The sequence below is a fragment of the Alexandromys fortis genome, unplaced genomic scaffold (assembly GCF_014885135.2).
Source record: "Alexandromys fortis isolate MF-2015 unplaced genomic scaffold, M_Fortis_MF-2015_v1.1 scaffold_20, whole genome shotgun sequence".
In the NCBI taxonomy this organism is placed as follows: domain Eukaryota; kingdom Metazoa; phylum Chordata; class Mammalia; order Rodentia; family Cricetidae; genus Alexandromys; species Alexandromys fortis.
Window position 1 is genome coordinate 6,563,174 of NW_026067903.1, and position 21,392 is coordinate 6,584,565.

Consider the following 21,392-nt stretch of genomic DNA (forward strand, 5'->3'; position numbering starts at 1 on the left):
TTTTTTTTTTTTTTTTTTTTTTTTTTTTTGGTGTGTGTGTGTGTGTGTGTTGACTTTACTGCTGGGCATGGGGCCTACCCTGAGGTTGTTAATGTACTCAGGCAGACTTAAGGCTCCATTTTTACTTTGCAAGTGGGTGTCTGTTGCAGGTAGCTTCTTGCTTGGGCATGGGAGCCCATGTCTACTTCCTCCTTTCAGTGCTGGAACACTGGCTGGATGTGTGCTGCTGTTGTCTCTTGAGTTCATATGTGCAGCAGTCCAGTTGTGTCTGGAGGATACTGTTTTCCTGAAGTCAGTCACCACCTCTCACTCTTAGAATCTTTCTGCCTAACTCCCTGAATTTTCTTAAGACGTGGATTCTAGAACAACACACATCCACCTGCCTCATTCTACTGGCCAACACAAGTTGCCTGGGCAAACTAAAGTCAAGGGCAGACAAGGATGCTCCCCACCCTGTTAGTGGGAGGGCAAGTTCTCAAGACAGAGGAAGTGGATAAGATGAGGTTGGAGCTAGTAAAGCCCCTGCTTCAGTTTTTTGTCCCTGGAGACTTGCTTGGTGGAGCCTACTTCCTCTGCTTTCCCCTGTGGATGGGGGAGACACAGAATCCTTCATTCTGAGCCCTGAAGAGACGATCTGATGAAGACATCCCATTTAGGACTTAGTCTTTTATTTACACATGGGATGTTCAAGTTTTTGTTGTTTTGTTTGTGTATTTGTAGAGAAGTTGGCAGTGCTTCTAAAAGATACTTTTCTATTTCTATAATTTATTTTGTTTCAATTATTTTTCAGTCTTTATGCATCGTGTAAAGTAGGCTCTTAGCATAAATGGTATCAGTAAAAATGTAGATCCTGATCGGCTCACTCAATATCTTTTATGTCCATCTCATTAATAGATTTTATAACCAGTATCAAGGAATGGGTGTGGCCGGGATGAGCCTGCCAGAGCCTGACGTTTAGAAGCACAGAATGTATAGTACTTCCCATCTTCTCATTCTCATGTGTCCATCCAAAGTTAGATGCTGATTTTTGTTTTCTTCAATTTAGAAGAGATCTCATCTTGCCCATCTCATGTTGCTCAGGCTAACCTTAATTCTAATCCTAATTTCACCCCAGCTTCCTGTGTAGCTAAGGGTATATATAGACTTGAGTCACTTGGCCTGGCTTTTCCTTTTCTTCTGTGGCCCTGTGGTGGAATGGGCATCATGCTGTGCTAGGCAAGTGTTCTAGCCTGAGGCTGCTGATGGGAGTAAGGCAGCTCTGTACTGCTTCCTGGGAACTTGGATTCCCTACTTTATAGATGGGAGCAGTTGGCGTGAAATGTTACTGATGTCTTTGCCCATTGTAGATCCAGTCTTTGAGTTCATTACTTTTGAAACTTACTACATTATATCCTAGAGCTAACAAGATGAAGAGCTGTAAACTGGGTGGCTTCCGACCGTAGATTTCATTGTCTTCTAGTTTTTAGGCTGCAAGTCCTCAGTTGAAGTGTGGCTGCAACATATTTCCTCCAAATCTACAAGGAGGAGGGACTTTTGCTTGCCTAATCAGTCTCTAGTAGCATCAGACCTGCAGATACTGCATGGTATAGTTGCAGTGTTTACTTCTCTCTTCACAGGTCCTTTCTCTGGGTCTGTTTATCCCTCTCCCTTCCTTAACTCTGGTCTCACTGGATTACTGTACCGATGACTAGAATTTTATCATCTTGTCTCCAAGTCAATTCCCATTCTGAGGCAGAGGGATTATTATTGCAACATACCCCACCCCTTTTTTTGTAGATTAGGATTCAGTCTATAGCACCACTAGTCATTCATATTTCTTCTATCTTAGCTTTGTTTATCCTCATACTTTATGAATGGAACTGGCATCCCTGTAGGAAAGATTGTCGCCAACTTTCACTCCCTAGCTTTCCTTGTTCCAGGTACTCAGCATTGCCTTTTGGACCATCAAGGTGTTAAGTGCTGTCTGTTTCAGAAGCATTTGATTTCTATACCTGTAGTGGCATTTCAATTGTATTTTAATAAATAAAGACTGGGGGCCTTAAAAAATAAAGTGTTGGGCCTTTAATCCCAGCACTCGGGAGGCAGAGGCAGGCGGATCTCTGTGAGTTCGAGACCAGCCTGGTCTACAAGAGCTAGTTCCAGGACAGGCTCCAAAACCACAGAGAAACCCTGTCTCGAAAAACCAAACATAAATAAATAAATAAATAAAGACTGCCTGAAGATCTGAGAGTAAGAACAGTCCCACTGGCCAACTTTACAGGCCAGGTTATGGTAACATGAACCTTTAATCTCAGTAGCCACAATGACACGCACCCTTAATCCCAGTAGCCACACTAGTTGCCATAGAAATCAGGTGGTGTCTGCCTTTAATCCCAGCCCTAGAGAGGAATATAAGATGGGGGAAGACAGCTCTCAGACATAGTTCATTCTGAGATTCTGGGAGGCAGGATCACCATTTCAGACTGAGGTCAAGGTAAGAGCCAGTGGCTGACTGTTTTGCTTTTCGGATCTTCAGGTTGAACCCCAATTTCTGACTCTTGAGTTTTTATTAATCGTGCTTCATGTACTTTCATTCTTACTTTGTGTCCCTAAGTATTAGTGTTGTTTTGTGCTTCCTTGTGAAATTTTAACATCACTTTCTCTTCTTTTTCCCTTTGTAGAGCTTTGTTACAACATGGGACTTATAATTACACTGGCTTCCCTGTGCCTGTTTTCCTTAGCAGAGGCCAGTTCCAAAGCCATTACAACCTCTCTGACCACAAAGTGGTTTTCTCCTCCACTGCTATTGGAAGCCAGGTAAGGAGATATTCTCTTCTGTATACTGGAATATTATAAACTTGGGGTCTGGTAGTAAATGGATACTCAGTAGTGAGCTTGTACTTTTCATTTGCACATGTTAAGCTCTGTACCATGTAAGGGCTCTGAGGACACAGACTCTGTGTGCAGCTGCACAGGACTGAGCCATAGGCAGGTTTAGGAACACTGCTCATAAGAACAAGACTCTAGGGTAAGAGAATGGGGGGTGGAGGAGAAAGGAGCTGTAGAAGCCATGGGTTTACTTGTTTTTTTTTTTTTTTTTTCTTTTTTCTTTTCTTTGAGACAGGGTTTCTCTGTAGCTTTGGAGCCTGTCCTGGAACTAGCTCTTGTAGACTAGGCTGGTTCGAACTACAGAGATCCTCCTGCCTCTGCCTCCCCCTCCCGAGTGCTGGGATTAAAGGTGTGCACCACCACCACCCAACTTGGGTTTACTTGTTTTAAGATGGTCTTGTTCTACATTGGAGTCTCCAAAATCTGGGTTCTTCCTTAAATTTGGAGGTTCTTATTTTTACTTATTTTTGTAGTAAGTTAGATCTTACTAATTTGTATTAACATCTATACACATTAATTTTTTTTTTTTATTTTTTGGTACCACCTAGTATTCCCTTGTGTCACTGTATTGGTCCTCGGCACTACATAAACTGTTAGGGTGAGGAGCAGCATTTGAGAGGCAGGAGGATCAGGAGTTCAGGGTCATGCTTTGTTAATAGAGAACTCAAAATCAGTCTGGGATACATGAGACATTGATATAAAAGAGTTATCTTAGATCTGGGTACGGTGAGGTATCTGTAACACCAGCTGCCTGGGCAGAAGGATGGAAAGTTATCCGGACACTATCTGAAAACATCACCATCATCCAGCAACAAGAACAATAAAAGATGGGGAATATAACTCAGTGTTAGAACGATCGCTCCCCAGGCGTGAGCTAGGTTCAGTCCTCAGTGCTGCTCCTGCTTCCTCCTCCAGAAATCATCATAGCCTAGCATGATGGTATTTACTTGTAAATCCAGCACATGGAGGGGTTAAGGTAGGAGAATTGTGTATTTGAGGTCATACTGGGCTACATAATGATTCTTATCATAAACAGTCAGGCCATACTTGGATTATATAAAATAATTAAGTCTTAAAGTGATAAAATACACAATAAATTATTTTTTTTAAATAGTCGTTTTTGTTGTTTTGTTTTAAAGATAGGGTCTTATGTATCCTGGACTTGCCTCACACTTACTATGTAGCCAAGGGTGACCTTGAACTTCTGGTCTCGCTTCCTTGTACTCAGTGTTGGATTACAGCCATGTGCTATTTATTGTATGATATTGGGGATAATGAACCCAGGATTTCATGCATGCCAGGCAAGCACTCTTAACATTGGAGTTGCATCTCCAATCCCTAGAAGATTTTTGTGGTCCATATCCATGGAATTGAGAAAGTGTGTCTAATACTGTCAGCTCTAATTCCTCAATCTTTGTTCCCTTTCTTTGATCACAGTTGAGCGTATAGGCTATGATGTTTGCATCATTAACTTCCTCATCACAAACATCTCCCCGTTTCATGGTGTCTCTGACAATTTGCCACTTTGAGTTGTTAACTTTTAGTCTCTTCTCCAGTAGGTGTTTGCAAACAGGTAGTCAAGGCAATAGGCCTTGTAGGCAACTCCAAAAGAAGCCTATTTATTTGTATTTGTATCACTCTGCAGTTACCTCTACGGCAGTGGTTCTCAACCTCATTCTCTTCAGGGGAGGGGATTGAATGACCCTTCCAGAGACCATTGGAAAACAGCTATTTGTTACAATTCATAACAGTAACAAAACTGGCAGTGCAAATAATTGTATGGTTGGAGGTCACTACAACATGAGGAACTGTATTAAAGGGTCACAGCATCAGGAAGGTTGAGAACCACTGTTCTGGAGCTAGCTGGGGCCACCATTCTTCCCTCCTGTCTGTGATGATGGATTCTGACACTGTCTCTGTGGATGAGGGTAAAGAGCTCTGTGTACCAGGCACGTAGCTGTTACAGACCTTGTTTTCCCTGCATCTAGCCCTAAGGGACTGAAAACATTCCTGTGTATATTTTTAGATTGTGCCTGATGATTATGAAGGGATTTTTAGCTTTGTGATTGCCCATGAAGTAATATGTGCAAATCTATATCTATAATTATAGATATATGTTTAACTCAAGTAAAAGTCTTGAATGTTTTGAGCAGATATAGTTACTAATAGAAGTAGATATTAAAATGACCAAGGGATATGGAATGATAGTTATAAATCAAATCTACTTGACTTTAAATATTAACTTATAGACGAAGGAAATAAGATTACCACTAGATTTGCAGATTCTGGAGGAAAATTGGGTTGCTTGTAGGGAGAAACACATGCACACACACTCTTTCTCTCACTATGTGTATAAGACCTGTATACACACAGGGCTGGAGAGATGGCTCAGCGGTTAAGAGCACTGACTGTTCTTCCAGAGGTCCTGAGTTCAATTTCCAGCAACCACATGGTGGCTCACAACCATCTATAATGAGATCTGGTGCCCTCTTCTGGCATGCAAGCATACATGGAAGGAATGTTGTATACATAATAAATAAATAAACTTTTTTTTTTCTAAAAAAGAGATACACACACACACACACAGAGAGAGAGAGAGAGAGAGAGAGAGAGAGAGAGAGAGAGAGTCAGAGAGAGTCAGAGAGAGTCTTGCTATGTAGAGATTAGGCTAACCCCTAACTTGTGGTCCTCCTGCCTCTGCCTCCCAATAATAATTATTGGGATTATAGGCATGAGCCACCAAGCCCAGCTAGCTCCCTTTTTATTTTTTTCATAGATGAAAAACTTTAGCAAGTTCATAGCAGCTTCCTAATTTGGAAAGTGGTTGTAATTGAGTGTGGCTGTGGGGACTTAACACTTGAGTGAGTATGCCAAGTGCATCATTAGACAACGGACTAAGTATTCCTTTCTTATTCGTCTAGTCCTGTGTAAGACTTAGCTGATCGCCACAGTAACAATAGAAATGTAGAATATGGCTGCCACATTTGTACTATCTGTTATACATTCAGCTGATTTTAAGCTTTGTTTTTTTCTTTGTTTTCTGGAGATGAACTTTGTATTATGACTTTTAAAAAGTATCAATGGAAAAATGGTATACTTCTGTACACATGGCTCATTTTAACAATGATTGGGGCTGTAAGTAGGTGCTTCTCCAGGTTGTTGGAGACCCAGCACCAAAGAGCAGGAAACCAGTGTGAGTGCAGTGACTGATGTCATCCTCTTCCCTAACTGAAATCCACAGATGCTTTACTCACTGCATAGGAACACAAAGCTAAAAAGCCTAGCAGAACATCTATAAAGCCAAGTTAGTTACCTCACAAAAGATAGCAGCGTTCTTTGAGTGATATCTTCTATTATTCTCTTTTCTGCTGGGTTATTTCAGTCGATTTAGTTGTTTTCTTATGACTACTACAATCTTAGATCTCTGATTAGGATAAAAATACGTGTCATGAAAATTGTTTATGCTTATGTGAAAAGTATATTTAGCCCTAGTGAGTCCTTGTTTTTTTCTCCCACTGGTGAGTATGTCATCTTCCCTTGAGTTCATGGATTTGTTCATTTGCATAGCATGCCATCCTAGCCCCTGTTTCTGTAGAGTGTAAGCTACTCTAAGGTGAGTCTGCTCAGTGTTTATATTAGTTGCTAGACAGCCTAGAAAAATAAGACTCATGAAGGCACTAAATCTACTACATTAATAATAGTGGATAATTTTTGAAACCTATTTTTAGAGAAGCTGCGTTACCCGAAATTGTTTCTTATTTTCCCATATCTCTGTGTTTAGCTGTGGAGTAGAGTGAGAGTTGTACACCCCAGTGTTGGCAAGTAATGGGCAAGTCTTCCTTTGGCTAGGTAAGCTGAGATCTAGCTCTGTAGTTTGCTTTAAGACAGTGAGAGATAACTACCACATTAGCACTTAGCTTCAAGTGATGATCACCAGTTTACATGAATCATTTATTCGGTCATTAAATGCATTTTGTTTCAGGAGCTTTAGACTTGGGCGAAGGAAATTCAGAAAGACCATTGTTTTAGGATAATAGTGTAAAGCTAAAAGGGATGTTAGTTCTTAGATTTGACTTGTTAGATGTGTACTAATTTTAAGCTAAGAAAATTGGTGATCTTGAAAATTTGTTTTTTTAGATGTTAAAAGATATGCCTTTATTCAAGAAAATTTTTAGGATTCATGTTTACTGTGGGAGAACCTTAAGCTAAACATGTTTGCTCTTTGTAAGATCTTTCAGAAAGGATGTGGGCAGAACTATCACTAGAATGGCCATTTCCTAATTCTGCTTTCACTGCTGATGAGTTCTGCTAATGGGTTTCATAAGTCATTTATATATTAGGGCTACCCTATTATTATAACATTTTTATTGTTCTAGGTTTTTAAAGAAGTAACCAAGAGAACAAGTTATTAAGCTGTTATTAATAGCTAATATGAAATAATAAAGCTTACTTTTCATTAAGAAAATATACATTATACATAAAGATATATAATATATACATATGTTTATGTATATATATATAAATAAAATAAAAACCAAACTACAGGCATTTGGGAATGTAAATCCCCTTTTATTCTCCCTAGTAATATAGCTTGTAATGGAAGATTTTATTGTCTCATTGCTGATATCTCCCACTTTTCTCCCAGTGAGTTCTTAGCAGAAGACAGTCAAGAAAAATTTTGGAGTTTTGTAGAAGCCAGTCAAAATATTGGATCATCTGATCATCACGGTAAAATTGAAGCAAATATTTGTTTGACTTTGTGGTCTGGGAAAATGTTAGAAAAAAATGGTCTCCTCTGTATAGTATATGTAATATGGCAGTTAATGGAAAATATTATTTTCTTTACTGACTAGAGTTGTCATGGTAGGAAGATTGAAGTGGGAAACTTACACTATGCCACTGAGCTAGTCCCAAACCCCTACTGACTTAGACCAATACATTTTTATTTCCCTTTGCAAGAAATGATGTCTTATAAAGGCTGATTTAGAACAGTCCTACTGGTTCAGCCTCTTGAATAATTGGGGCTGTTGGCAGACATCACTGTGTGTAACCACAAATCATTATTTTTGTGTGTATGCAGTTTGTAACTTTGACTGCAGATAATGCCTTTCTTCCCATTGCTTTTGCTCTGTTGTGCTCTTTTGTTAATGTGCTTTGGCACTACTTAGCAAAAGTGCATTTTACCTTAGATCATTTAGTATCAACTTTATCTGTCTGATTCATTCTCTTTTGTTATGAACTAATTACACAAGTGATCTCTTTGTGTTACGTGTGTTATCATTAACTTAGTGCCACCTAGTATGTTTTCCATTGTGCCTGCTAACCACTGACTATTTGACTGTCAAGATGTCAAATTAAGATATATATATATAAAGATGTATCTTATCTATCTTTTTTTAAAGATGTATCTTGTATCGCTCAGTTTTAGTTTATGGATGGTGTGTTTTCTTGAACATTTTCTAACATAAAAGATGTAATCTAGGTTGCAGGCATTGCTAGTCAAAGATGCTAATAGGGAAGTATAGTGATGTTCTGGTCAGGGATGAACCACATACATGAGAGTGGTGTCATAGGATGTCACCCAGTGACCTTAGTTGTCTTATTTGTCTAAGTGTATTTTATTGAACACATAGGGGCAAAGTCACCCAATAGTGTATTGCTCTGAACATATTCTTCCTCAATGACATATGACAGTCATTAAAATGTTGAACATTAAGCTTAGACAAGTGTCAGTTATTACTGGCATAGAAATGGTTGGAAATTGAGTATTGTTAAGTTAAATGTATTCAGTTACTTTTAAACTTTTGTTAAAATAGCATTTTAATAGTCATCTGAATCTTGTGATGGAAATGCATGCAGATTTTGAGCAAGCATCTATAAGTTTTAGTCATGTGAGTTAGAGTGAAGTAGAATTGCTTATAACAAATTATCTCACAGAGAGTTGGAGACATGGCTCAGTGGTTAAGAGTGTGGATGATTTTCAGATGACCCGAGTTTGATTCCCAGCTCCCATATCCAGCAGTTCACAACTGCCTGTAGCTCCAGCTCCAAGGGGACCTGATGCCTCTGGCTCTGAGGGCAGTCATGTGTATGTACCAACACACAGGCAAACAAATAATTAAAAATAACAAGATAAATCTTAAAGAATTTTATGATTTCATGTAATGAATTTATTAATAAGGATTTTAGCTAAAACTTCAAGTCTTAACATTTAAAATGAAATTTCGATAAAAACGATGCATATTCTTGGTTAATGTTACAGGGATGTGAATTCTTAGAAGTGATTATAAAAACATGCTAAATAGTATTCATAGGTCTGCCATCTAAAGATTGACATTATTAATTTCTGGGACCATTTGAGGTATTTCTTTCTGTTTTTTTTCCCCATGTAAGATAATGCTAATGTGATATGGAACCTTTTATATTCTGCTTTTAAAAATTAAATATTGGGACTAGGGAAATAACTCAGTGGATAAGGCACTTAATGTGCAAGCAGGAGGATCAGCGTCAGATCCCAGAACCATACACAAGCTAAGCAGATGTGCTAGTCACCTGTCCTCTTAGCACTCAGGAGGCAGAGAAAGGGTGTACCTGGACCAAGCTGGCTGGTAGGTTAGCTGCAGTCGGCAAGCTCTGGGCTCAGTGAAAAAGATCAAGGAAGACGTTTGGTATAAATTTTGGGGCTGCATACATATGTAGGCATGTTCATGTCCATTTGACACAAGTGTCTTCATACACATATATCTGTATACACCACACTCACACATGCCAAAGTTAATATTTTTTCTATTGAAGATTTTATTTTTTGAATAACTCCTGTAACTCATACTGTAGTCAAAGCTAAATAAAAAGTTGGATACTCATTCTTGTCTCTGTTTCTTGTATTTTCTGCTTGCTTTTAAAAGCCATTTAACATTTATTCTGTAGTGATTTTTTGTTTTGTTTTGTTTTTTGGCAGCACACACACATATCACAGTCTGGCAAAAATGACTGCTTGCTATGTAACAAGTTTTGTACATTTGCTCTTCCTTTACTAGAGGGGTTATGATGGTAGCACACAGATGTCTTTTCCTTCTAAATAATTTTGCCTAGCTAGCTTTTTGTTTAAATACTTATCATCAAATTTTATGATACCATCAATGTCCTTTAATATTTTGTTGCATTCCTTAGTGCTTTACTTAGTTATTTTAGTAGAGAGCACATCTAGGATCTGAGAGTACAAAGATAGAAGCCATTGCCTCTGTCTATGGGTGCCCAGAGTCAGTGAATAAGTACTTTAGTAAATGATGTGGTAGACAGATATTCTTGGACCTCAGCAGTGATGTAACTGGTCTCTAGAAGCGTAGTGTAAAGATGAAGTCTACTTTACTGAGTGAATGATTTCATAGCTGAATTCCTCCAGGAGCAAGCCATCCGAAGAGTAGGAAAGTAGCTGTCCAGGCAAGCAGAGTGGTCTAGAGGAAGGAGAGGAGTGTCCATTTGTATTGTAGACCTCTGGTGATTTTAGTCACTTGACAGAGTTCAGGTGGAAACAGTTCATCATCTGTGTTTGTGTTGTGCTTTGTGAACTGTCTTGTTTGGTTATTTACAGTCGTGCAATTGTTCTGGTTAATGTGCTTTTTTGACAGACACTGATCGTTCCTATTACAATGCGATATTGGAAGCCGCGTTTCAATTTCTGTCACCTTTGCAGCAGAATTTGTTGAAATTTTGTCTCTCTCTTCGTTCCTACTCAGCCTCAATTCAAGCCTTCCAGCAGGTAACAAGACATCATTGTATCTAGAAAACAGCATTTTATAGGGGGCGTGACATGGTGATTCAGTTGATTGTAGTTCTCTTGGGATTGATATATAGTTACCACTTTCTTTGCCTGATATTTTCTGGGATTTCTGGTTTACTTTTAAATAATGAACAAAGCTGATGTTTTTAAATCATTAGTCTTTAAATCACAGATGTTTGCCTCTGTCCCTGGTTTGGGGATAGAACACAGGGCCTTGGGCATGCTAGGCAAATAAATAAATTCTACTACTGAGCCACATCTCTTTACTAATCACAGTGTATTCATTTTTATTTTTCTTGCATTGGGGTTGGACTTGGGTATGAAAATTTTAAGAAATGATTTACACTGGTTTTCATGTTAGAAATGAAAAGAATATTGTCACAGGTAAGTGACAGCCAGATGCTCTTATCCTACGCAGTGTGGAAGAGGTAAGTTTGCTAAACCAGTGAACCTGAATCTGATCACAACCTTCGGATCTAAAAACAGGAGACAAGAGGCAGGGAACATTGAGGGATTATAGTCTAAAACATCTAGGATTAGAGAAATATTTTAGTAAAGTGATCTGGGATCTTCTGTGGATAAAAGAAAAACTAAAAGAGAAAGAAGAACATAGCAACATCAAGAAGGCTTCAGAATGTCACTGCAGGAATCACATTTGCATTTTGAAAGGGGAGAATAAAAGAAAATCAGATGTGTTTATAGCAACTAGATATTTGTATGAAAGAAATGTTAATTGTAAAACCATCCTGTATTATAAAACAAAACAGATACAGAAAAGCACTCACAACAGACAAATCATACAACGGGTTACTGGGAAGTGAGCACCTTAGTGACTTTCACCCACGCTAAGAAGTGATTTTCACTTGCTACCTTGAACAAGCAAGTGCTGTCTCAGTCCTAGCCACCCTTTGTCCCCCAAAAGAAGCCATGCTGCCACTTCTGTCAGAATCGTCTCCCGAAGTTTTGTTTTTCAATTGTTTTATTCCCTAAGAATGCATCTGTACCCAATAGAGTTTAATTTTGTCCTGTGTTAGAAAATTTTAAAACTTTGGGAGAGGTTCTCTTGATTGTTTTTGTTGTTGTTTAGTTTGTATTTTGAAACTGTTATTCTTTGTAGCATGGGCTACCTTTGAATTCTCCATCTTCCTTCTCAAGTGTCGGGATTGTAGGTGTGTATTGCCGTGCCTAGCTCCTCTTTTTCCTTTTCTATTGTATCCCGTGGACTGCATCATACTCTTCCTGCACTCAGTTTTGTTGACCACATATTTATGGTGCAGTTTAGCTTACTCCTCTGTCTGCTGTTCTCTATAATCAGGAACTGCATCTAGAGAGGCTCAATCAAAATTCCATTTCCTTCCTTCGTCAAGTCTATAGCAATGCTGTAGTCACTCATTAGGGGACTCAGGTGTCTGTTTGCTTTCTTTTTCCTCTTTCCTCAGACCTTCCTTCCCTTCTTCTCTTCTTCCTTCCCCTCTTTTTCTTTCCAATTCTTAAAATTTTATGTACGTTTTTTCATATAATTCATCATATTCTTTCCACTTTCCCTGCTCCTCCCAGATCCCCCAAGTTCCCTGCCCACCCAGCTTCATGTTCTCTCTCTCAAAAGCAAACAACAAATGAAAAACAACAGGAAAAACTCCAACCTGCCCACTGCACAAAAACTAGAAAATCAAAACAAACTATAAAAAAAGAAATCAGTTATGACAAAGTATCAAAACAAAGCAAAAAGCCAACCAAAAGCCCATGGAGTTTGTTTTGTGTTGGCCAACTACTCCTGGGCATGGGGGCTACTCTGAGTATGGAAGTATACCCAGTTATACTGCACTGGAGAAAGATGGTTTTCCTTTCCTAGGAGGTATCAGTTGCAAATAGATTCTTGGTTAGGGTGGAACTTTGTGTTCACTTCCCCTTCTCAGTACTGGGATTTTGTGTAGTTGGAACCTTTGCAGGTCTTGTGTGTGCTGTTCCGTTTCTGAGTTCAGATGCTTATCAGTCTGGAAGACCCTGTTTCCTTGGTGTTATCCACCACCTCTGCCTCTTCTGCATGGATCCTTGAGCCTTGAGGGGAGGGGTTTGATAAAGACACCCCGTTTAGAGCTGAGTGCTCGGAAGCCTCTCATTCTGCACGTTATCCACTTGTGGATCTTGTTGTTACCTACTGCAAGAAGCAGCTTCTGGTGAGGACTGAGTGGGCGATGCTCTGCTCTAGGGTTATAGCATTTGTCATGAGAAGTAATTTTTATTGCTATGTTCCTTTAGTGGAATAATAGTAATTAAAAAAACTTTAAGGCATGAGTATATGGAAACTCTTTGCAAAATCCTTGTGACCTCTACCATAAAGAGGTTTAGAGGATAGTGGTCTTGGTTATACAGACTGTGCAGAGTACCAAACTAAAGTACATGTGACATCTCCCATAAGGGTGGGCTCTATTGACTGAAAAACTGAAAGACCCCCAGTGAGGGGAGACTCTCACTCAAGTCTCAGGATAACACGACCCCCCCCCCCCAGTAACTCATTGGGGGACAGTCCTTGCTGCAATCACATGAGATTTATTGACAGGTACCAGTGCACTATGGCCTCACTATGACCAAGACTCATATAATTCATCATATTCCCATGCAGGGGAGGAGTTCGACCCCCGAGTAACTGGGATAAGGTTTTTTTTTTTTTTTTTTTTTTTTTAATGCATACAATAATAACCAGACCTCATTACAGATGGTTGTGAGCCACCATGTGGTTGAATTCAGGACCTTTGGAAGAGCAGGCAATGCTCTTAACCACTGAGCCATCTCTCCAGCCCCAGGGATAAGGGGTTTTTAAGGGAAGAAACCACAGCCCAGTAATCCAAAGGGTAGGGAGGGCATCATAGAAAATTCCAAAAATACCAGTGATAATCACAAGGGGGCAACTCCCTGTTTCTCAAGATTACAATCTAACTTTATTTTCAGCTAGTTCCTGAAACTGAACAGGCTAATCCTAGATATCAGATTCTTCCCTCCCTGCTTAGATTTTTGGCCCTATTTTTTCCTGCTGCGGGGGTGGGGGGTGGGGGTAGGGGGCTGGGGGGGGGTAGGGTGTGTTGTGTGTCTGGATTTATCCAGGTCTTTCACCACCATGCCTTTGCTCTGCCGTTTGGGTTCCAACCCTCTGAAACCATAAGCCTAATTAAAGACTTTTTAAAAATAAATTACCTTGGTTGTGGTGTTTTGTTATAGAAGTGCAAAACTAACTAATACACTGGCCTTGAACTTGGTTGGCTGTGTAGCTGCAACTGAGCTTGACCTCTCTGCCTCTTCTCTAGCGGATTTACCTGTGTGCTCCGTCATGCTTGCACTTCAGAGCTTTTTTGTATTGTGAAGCTGGAACTCTATACAGAACTCTACAGAATGTTAATTCTCTTTATTTCCCCCATTTCCCTTACTACTCTTAGCAACCAGAATTCTGCTTTTTACCTCTGTGACCTATACCCATGGTAGGTACCTCTCATATAAGTGCAGTCTTACAATGTTTGCCCTTTCCTGTTTGTTTTATGAAGGACAATTATTAATATTCATCCGTGTGTAGCATGTACTAGGTTCTCACTTTTATTTTTTGCTTACTAATATTCCATTGTATGTGTATATCATGTTCTGGTATTCATTCTTTCCTTAGCTGACATTTGGGTTGCTTCTACCTTTTGGCTCGTATCAGTAGCCCAGCTGTAGAGAACTGGCGTCTGTATGTCTGGTTGAGTTTCTGTTTCAGTTCTTTTGCCTTTGTATGTAAGTGTGATTCATGAATCATATGATAATTCTGTGTTTAACCTTTTATTGTTGGGGATTGAACCCAGAACTTTGCACATGCTAAGCAGATTCTCTGGTTGAACTACATTTCTAGGCCCCTGTATTTAATATTTTAGTGATGCATTGAGCTGTTTTATACAGTGACTGCCCCATTTTTACTTCTCACTTATAATGTACAAGAGTTCTAATTTCTCTATATCTCCCTCAACAGTTACTTATTTTTATATTGTACACTGATGGGTGATTTGTGTTATCACATTTTGATTCTTCTATTTCTTTCCCTTTTTTCTTTGTTTTCTTTTTTCTTTTGAAACATAGGTTCAGTTTTGTAGCCAAACCATCTTGGAACTCTAGATGTCCTGCCTCAGCCACCCGAGTTATGGTATGACAGGCATCCGCCACCATATCTGGTTTCTAGTCTTTGTTGTTGTGGTTGCCTGTGTTTTCTGTTGTCAAACACAAGAAATCATTGCAAAATATGATGGATTTGCATTTTTTCCTTTAGTATATTAATTATAACCCATTTTCTTTCTCTTTTTCTTTTTTTGGTAAGGGAAATGGAACTGAAGTTGTGGTTCATTCTAGGAAGATGCTATAGCACTGAGATGTATCCCCAGCCTTTTTAATTTTTATTTCGAGACAGGGTTTTACTGAGTTGCTTAGGCTAGTCTTATACTCACTATGTTGCCCAGGCTAGCCTTGAATTTGTTATCCTCTGCCCACAACCACTCAAAAAAAAAAAAAAAACAAAACTGGGATTATAGGTCTGGCTAATGGGTTGCATTAAGAAAAAGAAATTTTACGCAGGGCCGTGGTGGCGCACGCCTTTAATCTCAGCACTCGGGAGGCAGAGGCAGGCGGATCTCTGGGAGTTCGAGGCCAGCCTGGTCTAGAAGAGCTAGTTCCAGGACAGGAACCAAAGCCTCAGAGAAACCCTGTCTCAAAAATCAAAAAAAAAAAAAAAAAAAAAAAAANAAAAAAAAAAAAAAAAAAAAAAAAAAAAAAAAAAAAAATTTTAAAGATGCGTGTTGTAATGTGCATGTGTGTGCAAGTGGCTGTGGAATCTACAAAAGGTATCATATGTCCTTGAATTGGAGTTAGAGGCAGTTGTGAGCCACTTGGTATGGATGCTGGGATCCAAACCTGGGTCTTCTGTAAGAGCAGTAAGTTCTCTTAGCCAGTGAACCATCTTTCCAACACATAGATTGCTTTTTTTTGTTTGTTTGCTTGAGTCAGGTGGGGTTTTTTTTTGTTTGTTTGTTTGTTTGTTTTATGTGTAGACCAGGCTGGCCTTGAACTCAAGAGATCCATTTACCTCTGCCTTCTAAGTGTTGAGATTAAAGACGGGTACCACCACCGCCAGGCTATAGATTGCATTTTTTATTTTTACCTTGGCTGTATATTTATGATGTGTTTTATTGAATGGAGCAATACACTTTGCTGTTTATCTCTTGAAGAGGTGAGGCTATTTTGATATAAATAGAGTTAAAGACAAACTTTACTTCTTTAGTTTCACTGGTCACTCTAGTTCAGAAGCCACATGTGGCATGTGACTGCAAATTTGGGCTGATGCGAATGTTATCTGTGCCTAAAATAATGTCTCCTTTTTATGGAGCTGGCATATACAGATGCTGTTTCTGGTCCTTTGAATTTCTTTTAATAATTACTTAGCTTAGTATGGGCTTTGAAATAGAGACTTTTTGCTCCTATATGTGTGAGTGGGTATGTTTCTGAGATAGATGTCGGGAGTCTTCCTTAAATTACACCTCCTGAACTTGGAGCTGGCCATTTTGGTTCATCGGACTGGCTACTTGTGGGGCACTCCTGTCTCCCCGCTCCCACATGGGGCTCACTGTGTCCACATGCTGTTTAGGTGGGTTCTGGGCATCTGAGCCCTAGCCCTCATGCTTCACTCACTGAGCCAGCACTCAGCCCTGTAGAGATTTATATCCATTTTGATGTGTGATGAATTAGCTCCCTCTTCTCGGAGGAAGTACACTAGTATGTTACTGAGATTTTCTTCTTGTTCTTTTGTATCTAAAAAAAATTACTTTTATTTTTAAATAACGTGTATGTGCCTGTCTGTGTATAAGTGTGCTGGGAGCCATCCTCAGAGCCTCTGCGAGAGTGCTTTTAGCCCAGAGCCATCTCTCTAGCTCCCTCCTCCTGCACTTTTTTTTAAAACATATAATTTGTTTTTATTTTATTTGTATTGGTGCTTTGTCTGCACGTATGTCTGTGTAAGGTCAGATCTTGGAATTACAAAGTTAGTTGTGAGCTGCCATGTGGGTGCTGGGAATCGAACTTGGGCCCTCTGTAAGAGAAAGTGCTCTTAACCTCTGAGACATCTCTCCAACCCCAGTTTCATACATTTATAGTGAATTTTGTAGCGTGAATTCTAATTGGTCTTAATAAAAACCTAGAGTCAGAAGTTGGGGTGAAAGCTGAAAGATCAGAGACACACAGCAGCCACCAGTTCTCAGCCTGAATGCGGTATCCTGACTCTGTGAGTCCTCAGACTGAATATTTTGAGCTCCTATCTCTTTCCGCCTTACATTCCTCTCCACCCAGCCATATCCCTTTCTGCCTCTACCTCCCCAGTGTTAGGATTAAAGGCACTTTCAAGTTCTGGGACTAAAGGTGTGAGTCACCACTGCCTGGCTCTGTCTCTCTTTTAGACTGGATCAATCTTTTGCAGCCTAGGCTAGCCTTGAACTCAGAGATCCATCTGCCTCTGACGTGTGCCACAACTGCCTGGCCACTATGACTAACTAGTGGGTTAGCCCTACACTCTGATCCTCAGACAAGCTGTATTTGTTAGATCACAAAAAAACATCACCACAGAATCTATTTATTTATTTATTTATTAATTTAGGTTTGTTTTATTTGTTTAATGTTAATTCCATGCTGTGTTTCAGTAAGAACAATACAGATGCTGCATCTGTGGCTCCAGTCAGACATCCAGTAGTACAAATTAGCTTCAAGTTACACATACTGAACAAAAGAGGTTGAGCGAGCGGAAGACGAGGAAGAGGGAAGGAGGCTAAGGAGCGAGGGGAAAGGAAGAGAGTTGAACTTAAACCTCCATTCCCCCTTTTTTATCTTCCTTCTCTATGTGTAACACTCCTCAACAAATTTCCCTGCTAATTCCATATATTCTTTTTGCGTGTGGCCCGCTGAGTTTAATTAGAGTTTCTTCCCAGAGCATAGGCAGGAGGTTCTTTACTGGAGCAGAGCAACTTCACAGTAGCTACATTATTAAAGAAAATGTCACCCCCTCTGCCAGCAACCTTTAACTGCCAATAGTCCTGGGAGTAGGGGGATGGGGAGGCTCTTCCTCTGTCCATGATGCAGGTGGGAAAGACCTGATCTTGTATAGACTATGCAGGTAACCACAGCTGCTGTATGTTCAGAAGATGTCTTTTCCCTCCATATCTCTCTGTGCTATGTAGTATTCTTTGGTCTTTGGAGGAAATGATAGTTGCTGTTCCATTTAGGGCTAATCCTCTGACATCACTTGTTCTTGGCACTTTGGCTAGATATGATTTCATAACTGTGGAAACTGATGTTTCACTGGAGTTAGAAGCATCTCCAGAGAAGGCCACACCACTATTCTGTGGGTATAAACATGAACAAGTATTCAGAAAGCCGTCTGATGACACAATCAAAGGTAGTAGTAGTGGGTTGTTTCCTAGGATTTCTTCCTACCCCCATCCCATATGCTCTTGATCAGGTTTACCTTAGCCTATGGAGCAGATCTCAGAGCCAGGCAATCAAAAAGTGGTTGGCTACTCATGATATCCATGCCGTCAGCAGGTACATCTTGCCTTGCAGGTCATTATTGTAGCCCCCAAATTTTACATCTAAGTAAGACTGTTGATAACTTTTTCACGTTGACAGTCTGAATAGTATATCCCAGCAGTATGAAGGCTAACCTGTAGGGAGAAAGCTTCTAGCTTAGCTCCAGTTTGATTGTGTATGTCCGGTGATCAAACTTATATAGTACCTCTAGAAATAGGATTTTTTTTAAAGATAATTTTAAATTATGTACCTGGTACACATGAATGTAGGTTTCCATGGTGACCAGAGTTGTCAAATTGCCCTGGAGCTGGAGTTACAGGTGATTGTGAGCTGTTTGGTGTAGATGCTAGAAATTAAATTTGGTTCCTCTGCAAGAACAGTATGAATTCTTAGCTACTGAGCCATCTCTCCAGCCCCAGCAATAATAGAATGTTGCTATCAAGATTGGGTGGGGCTGGGGCTGAAGAGATGGCTCAGTGGTTAAGAGCATTGCCTGCTCTTCCAAAGGTCCTGAGTTCAATTCCCAGCAACCACATGGTGGCTCACAACCATCTGTAATGAGGTCTGGTGCCCTCTTCTGGCCTGCAGACATATACACAGACAGAATATTGTATACATAATAAATAAATAAATATTTAAAAAAAGATTGGGTGGGGCCAAGAACAATGGTAATAGTCCATATTGTTTGGAGGGAAGGGCTCTTCTCTGCTCAGTAACTCATAGGGAGGTAGCCCACACCCAGCACTGGAATTTTTAATAACTCAAGACTTCCAGTAGAAGCACTATCCATCCATGAAGGGCTACTCCATTCTGATTCTTTTAAAAAATTATAGTTTAGGGCTGGAGAGATGGCTCAGTGGTTAAGAGCGATGCCTGCTCTTCCAAAGGTCCTGAGTTCAATTCCCGGCAACCACATGGTGGCTCACAACCATCTGTAATGAGGTCTGGTGTCCTCTTCTGGCCTGCAGACATATACACAGACAGAATATTGTATACATAATAAATAAATAAATAAAAAAAATTATAGTTTATAAGTAAGCTGTATGTTCGTAGGTTTCAGTGTGGCTTATATATTTCCTTAGTTTTGATTACCCCTTTCTTCTTCCACCCTTTCCCTATTTCCTACCCACTCGCCAGCATAGACCTTTCCATTCCCAGTGTTTCAACACCTCTCCTCCATCTCTGGTTTGTTAGACTGTCTCACCTCCCTTCTCTTGGCCCCTATCTATCTTCCTGGCATTTCTCAGCACTCAGTGTCAAGCACAACTCTCTTTTAACAATTGACATCTAAAATTTTTATTACATTTTTATTTATTTAGTGTGTATATGCATATGCCGTGGTATACTGTGGCGCCAGAGGACAGCAGTAATTGTCTTTTTCCACTGTGTAGTTGTCCACCATGGAGACCCTTGAGCTGAAGAGATGACTTAGTTAGCAAAATGCCTTTATACCTGGGCATGGCAGTATACACTTGTAACCCCAAGGTTTGCAGTGGAGGAACAAATAGGGAGTTCCCTGAAGTTCACCATCTGTTCATCCTAGCTGCATTGGTGAGCTTCAGGTTCAATTAAAGAACTTGTCTCAAGAAATAACCTTGAAGAGTAATCTAGAAAAGACTCGCCATGTTAACATCTGACCTCAACATGCGTGTGTACATGTATGTGTATGCACTCACAAAGCCTCCTGCCATTTTGAGCTAAGGGTTTTTTGAAGGTACACCCTAAATTCCTAGATATCTTTTGATAATCATCTGATGTAATTTATTTTGTGGATTTATAATACTTATACTGACCTGGACTGATAGGAGGAATTGAATATCATAACTAGCCAGAGTTCTGGCTTGGGTTGTTCTTGGCTCACAGTGGATGTTAGCAGATGGTAATTTTTGCTTTTATTGATGGTGGATTATCATTTAGTGACTTGTTCATTAAAACAGATTTTTACCTGATCTTTTGAGTAGAAATATATATTTTGTCTTCCCTGACAGATAGCAGGTGATGAGCCTCCCCCAGAAGGATGTAAGTCATTCTTTTCAGTGCATGGGAAGCAGACCTGTGATTTTGATGCTCTGGATACCCTTCTACTATCTGCACCCGACAGGTAGGTTTTATTTCTTCATTTCAATGTGGTTCATGTTCATGTTCCAAGCCTTTTCTTTTATGTGTACCCTCTGAGTTGAGTTGAGTTTTGCTAGTTTTCTTCCTTGTTTGTTTTAGATAGAGCCTCAGTATATAGTACTACCTGGCCTACAACTTGAAATATAGACCAGGCTGGCCTCAAAACTCACAAAGATTGGCCTGCCTTTCCTCTGGGGTACTGGGATTAAAGGCCTATGTCCTCATTCCTGGCTGATTTTTGTCTGTCTGTCTATCTGTCTGTCTTTCTGTCTGTCTGTTGAGAAAAGGTATTGATTTATAGCCCAGTCTGGTTTTGAACTCACAAACTTCCTACCTTGGCCTCCCAAGTGTTAGGGTTATAAACATGATATATACTTGGTTCCTCTGATTTTCTTACCTAATCTATATGTATATTAGGATATGGCTACTAGCTAGAGACTGAGCATGAACATCAGCTCCATTACTTAAAATAGTTCTGTAAAATGAGGCACATTACTTTCTATTCTCTTGTTTCAAAATTAGAAGTATTTGACACTCCTGTTTCTTGGGTGAAACATAATTGGTGACTTTGTAGTTCCTTCAAAACTTTGGTTTGTTTGAGCAATAATGCAGACCTGTGTAAAGAGTGGTGCCTCTTCTTCTGAGAGGTTGGAACTGCTTTTAGTAGTACTCTGGTAGACTTTTTATTTTTATGGTTTTAAATTTGTACAAGTACATAGGTTTATTTCTGTTGCGGCATCTTTCTATATGCACATCTAGTGCATGTGGGTACACTTCAGTGTTTTTAGCATCTTCATATTGTCCTATGTAAAAATATCCTACTGCTGGTTTTAAAAGTTGTTTCTAATTTTTGGAACTTTTCTACTATAAAGAACATATCTTTTCATATGTCTTTGCCTTCTGTTGAATAATTATACTAGGGATTGGTAGGTGTGTTGGTTACTTTTTGTTGCTGGAATACATACCACGATGAAAGGCAACTTAATGAAGCATTTATTTTAGCGTAGGATTTCTGTCTTACTTTACTTTTCATTGCTGTGAT

General features: G+C 39.6%; 1 protein-coding gene across 1 annotated transcript in view; it reads left to right on the top strand.

Moving 5' to 3' along the window:
* Nucleotides 1-21,392, top strand: part of Uggt1 (UDP-glucose glycoprotein glucosyltransferase 1) — a 92,974-nt gene that overhangs the window by 5,401 nt on the left and 66,181 nt on the right. The window contains exons 2-5 of the mRNA XM_050134628.1: nt 2,661-2,796; nt 7,514-7,596; nt 10,497-10,627; nt 20,221-20,333. Coding sequence (XP_049990585.1) covers nt 2,661-2,796; nt 7,514-7,596; nt 10,497-10,627; nt 20,221-20,333 — 463 coding nt within the window. The remainder of the gene's footprint in view (nt 1-2,660; nt 2,797-7,513; nt 7,597-10,496; nt 10,628-20,220; nt 20,334-21,392) is intronic.